The 3,055-nt window shown below is 42.0% G+C and overlaps 1 protein-coding gene across 1 annotated transcript; it reads right to left on the bottom strand.

Moving 5' to 3' along the window:
• Window positions 1-294: 294 nt before the first annotated feature.
• LOC136856691 (aspartic and glutamic acid-rich protein-like) lies at window positions 295-1,745 on the bottom strand. The gene is made up of 3 exons (XM_067134750.1): window positions 1,713-1,745; window positions 660-1,049; window positions 295-588 (listed from the first exon to the last, which is right to left on the bottom strand). The coding sequence occupies exons 1-3, from the start codon at window positions 1,743-1,745 to the stop codon at window positions 295-297; spliced, it is 717 nt and encodes a 238-aa protein (XP_066990851.1).
• Window positions 1,746-3,055: the final 1,310 nt, after the last annotated feature.

The raw sequence follows: 3,055 nt of genomic DNA, 5'->3' as shown, positions 1-3,055 counted from the left end.
GACCCCCTGAAAACCTCAGTAACTATCACGCAAGAATTGCATCTCTCGTGCACTCCACAGACAACCAGACAGCGACTGAGGGAGCAAGGGATCAGGTGCCATGTTCCGGCGGTCAAAGAGGAGTTAAAAGAATGGCATCGTGACACTCGTCTGGTCTTTGCTCTGCAACATGTTGTTTACGATATCGATGACTGGAAAAATGTAATCTTAAGTGATGAAACTTACTTTACCTCGGTAGTCCAGAGCAATGCACGTCTGGCGACGCATCGGCACAAGATACGATGCTAGAAATATTCAGGAGAGAGCTAGGAGTGGGAGGTCGTCCTCGAAGTCGACCACGAGGTCGTCTTCGAAGTCGACCTCGAGGTCGTCCTCGAAGTCGACATCGACGTCGTCCTCGAAGACGACCTCGAAGGCGTCCTCGAAGTCGTCCTCGACGTCGTCCTTGAAGTCGATCTCGAGGTCGTCCTCGAAGTCGACCTCGACGTCGACCTCGAGGTCATGCTCGAAGTCGTCTTCGAAGCCGTCCTCGAGCTCGTCCTGGAAGCCGTCCTCAAGGTCGTCCTCGAGGTCGTCCTCGAGCTCGTCCTCGAAGACGTCCTCGAGTCGTCCTCGAGATCGTCCTCGAAGTCTTCCTCGAGCTCGTCCTCGAAATCGACCTCGAGGTCATCCTTGATGTCGTCCTCGAAGTCTTCCTCGAGCTCATAATCGAAGTCATCCTCGAGCTCGTCCTCGAAGTCATCCTCGAGCTCGTCCTCGAAGACGTCCTCGAGCTCGTCCTCGAGGTCGTCCTCGAGCTCTTCCTCGAAATCGACCTCGAGGTCGTCCTTGATTTCGTCCTCGAAGTCTTCCTCGAGCTCATAATCGAAGTCGTCCTCGAGCTCGTCCTCGAAATCGACCTCGAGGTCGTCCTCGAAGTCAACCTCGAGGTCGTCCTTGATGTCGTCATCGAAGTCTTCCTCGAGCTCATAATCGAAGTCATCCTCGAGGTCGTCCTCGAAGTCGACCTCGAAGTCGTACTCGAGCCCATCCTCGAAGTCGATGTCGTCCTAAAGGTCGTCCTCGAAGTCTTCCTCGAGCTCGTGGAGTGCTACTGCACCTATACTCAGGGTTTTACACAACACCCGAGCCGTACGTGGGTGAACTAATTAGATAAAGTCTAGTATGGCTCTGGTGTTGTGTAAAACCCTGAGTATAGGCGCAGTAGCACTCCACGACCCCGATAATGCAACACTTTTATGAGATTTGATGGCTGAACCGATAAGATCACAAACTGGTATTCTGATGTTTAAGGGTTCGAGCCTCGAGGAGGAAGGGTATTCTTCCAAAATCGTCATTGGCAAAAGTTATGGTGATTATGGATATCAGTTTCCCTAATTTGAGAGTAAAAACCGTCGAAATATGCTGCATCAAATATAACCAAAAAGTAGCTTCGTTCTTTGCAAACTGAACGGAGAACAGAACCATAATAGCAGATGGCCGAACCGTCCCAAATAGCCACCACTCGAGACATAGTTATCAACAATAGTATGATTAATCTCAGGTGTTCTTAATCATGAGTGCTCGCTCCTCTATGGGATGTAAGGCCGATTCCTAGGGGACCTTTCAGACGAACAAAATAACGCCAGAAGCCAGGAAATACTCGTAAAAATTCTGGTAACACTTCAACAGAAGTTGTGTGACAGGGATATTTTTATTCCCTCGCTACTGACGTCATTTTGTTGACTATCAGATATAGTAACCATGTTTTCCCCCAGACACTTGCCCGTTCGTCTAAAAGGTGCCTAACCGGTGCGAGGATGAATATGAATAATTAAGACAAATATATATTTATTTATATGCATATTACTTTTTTTTCTCAAAACGAAAATAGCAATAACGCTAGCTTTGTGAATGAAAAACCAAAAAAAATTATCAATACACATCACATCAATTTTGTTTCTTAACATTTCTTTAATATTCTTTTTTCCTATTTTCCAATTCTGAGGGTGCGATAACGGACTGCTGATTTGGAAAGGGTGCTCACTAAATGGAGAGAGAGAGAGAGAGAGAGAGAGAGAGAGAGAGAGAGAGAGTTTTATTCTTTTAATAAATGTAATTGCATATTGTTTTGAAAGTAATCACCAAGAAATTTCATGACCTTGTTTTATTTTAATTTCGTATCATATTTATAAGAAAAATCCATAAATATTGATGAAACTGGCTATTCATATCAATATTGTCCTAAACAGCCATTTAACTACGTCCTGGTAATTGGAACGCAAGACATCTTTCAGGGCAAAAAGGGCATTCTCTCTCCAGCCAGGTCTGGCGAGGCGACATCGGTTTCTTTGGTGGGTGTACCTAACTGTTTCTTATATGCAGTGTTGCCAGATATGGGGATTTATCCCTATTTTTAGGGATTTTGGGTTGCTGATGGGGATATAGGGATTTAATGTCTATTTAGAGCCAATTCTGGGGATAATTTGTCCCTAATGCTCGAGTATCTTAACATATGCCTAAAATGTATATATATTATTAAAAAAGATTCAAGAATTGAAAAGATTTTTTTTTAACGTTAGTTTAACCAGACCACTGAGTTAATATTAACTCTCCTAGGGCTGGCCCGAAGGATTAGACAAGCTATTTAAACTCTAATAATTTAATTAAACCTAGCGACATATGTTAATCTAAGAACTAATTAAGTTAATTAGGAATATATTATAAAAATTATCCTATGAATCTTATATTTTATCGTATAAATGATTAAATTTAAGGAATTTTAAAATATTAAAAAGTGAAAATTTTAAAACAGTTGTTTCAAATAAGATTAAATTTGTAGATGAAAATGGAAAATCCATGACAAACACAACAATAATAAAACGGTGTTACCATGACTCAGAAGTTTGGAACTTGACATATACACGTATGAAAGTCATTAGTCTGTACAGTACATTCTGTGCGTCCACACTGTTAAACTGTTTTGGATATCGAATTTGTGCAACAGTTACAGTTTTTTATGGTATGTGTTCAGATTTTATATCTCAATTCTTATTTAGTTTTGGGTTATATTATT

This window comes from Macrobrachium rosenbergii, chromosome 36 (assembly GCF_040412425.1).
Source record: "Macrobrachium rosenbergii isolate ZJJX-2024 chromosome 36, ASM4041242v1, whole genome shotgun sequence".
NCBI lineage: Eukaryota > Metazoa > Arthropoda > Malacostraca > Decapoda > Palaemonidae > Macrobrachium > Macrobrachium rosenbergii.
The sequence above is the reverse complement of the archived record's forward strand: the minus strand, read 5'-3'. Positions and strand labels throughout refer to the sequence as shown.

Excerpts from the sequence above, each read along its gene's own strand:
- LOC136856691 (XM_067134750.1), bottom strand. The coding sequence starts at position 1,745 with ATGGTTACTATATCTGATAGTCAACAAAATGAC. Across the intron at positions 1,050-1,712 it reads CTGATAGTCAACAAAATGAC|GACGACATCGACTTCGAGGA; the intron begins GTCAGTAGCGAG and ends GACGACCTTTAG. Across the intron at positions 589-659 it reads ACATCAAGGATGACCTCGAG|GACGAGCTCGAGGACGACCT; the intron begins GTCGATTTCGAG and ends GACGTCTTCGAG.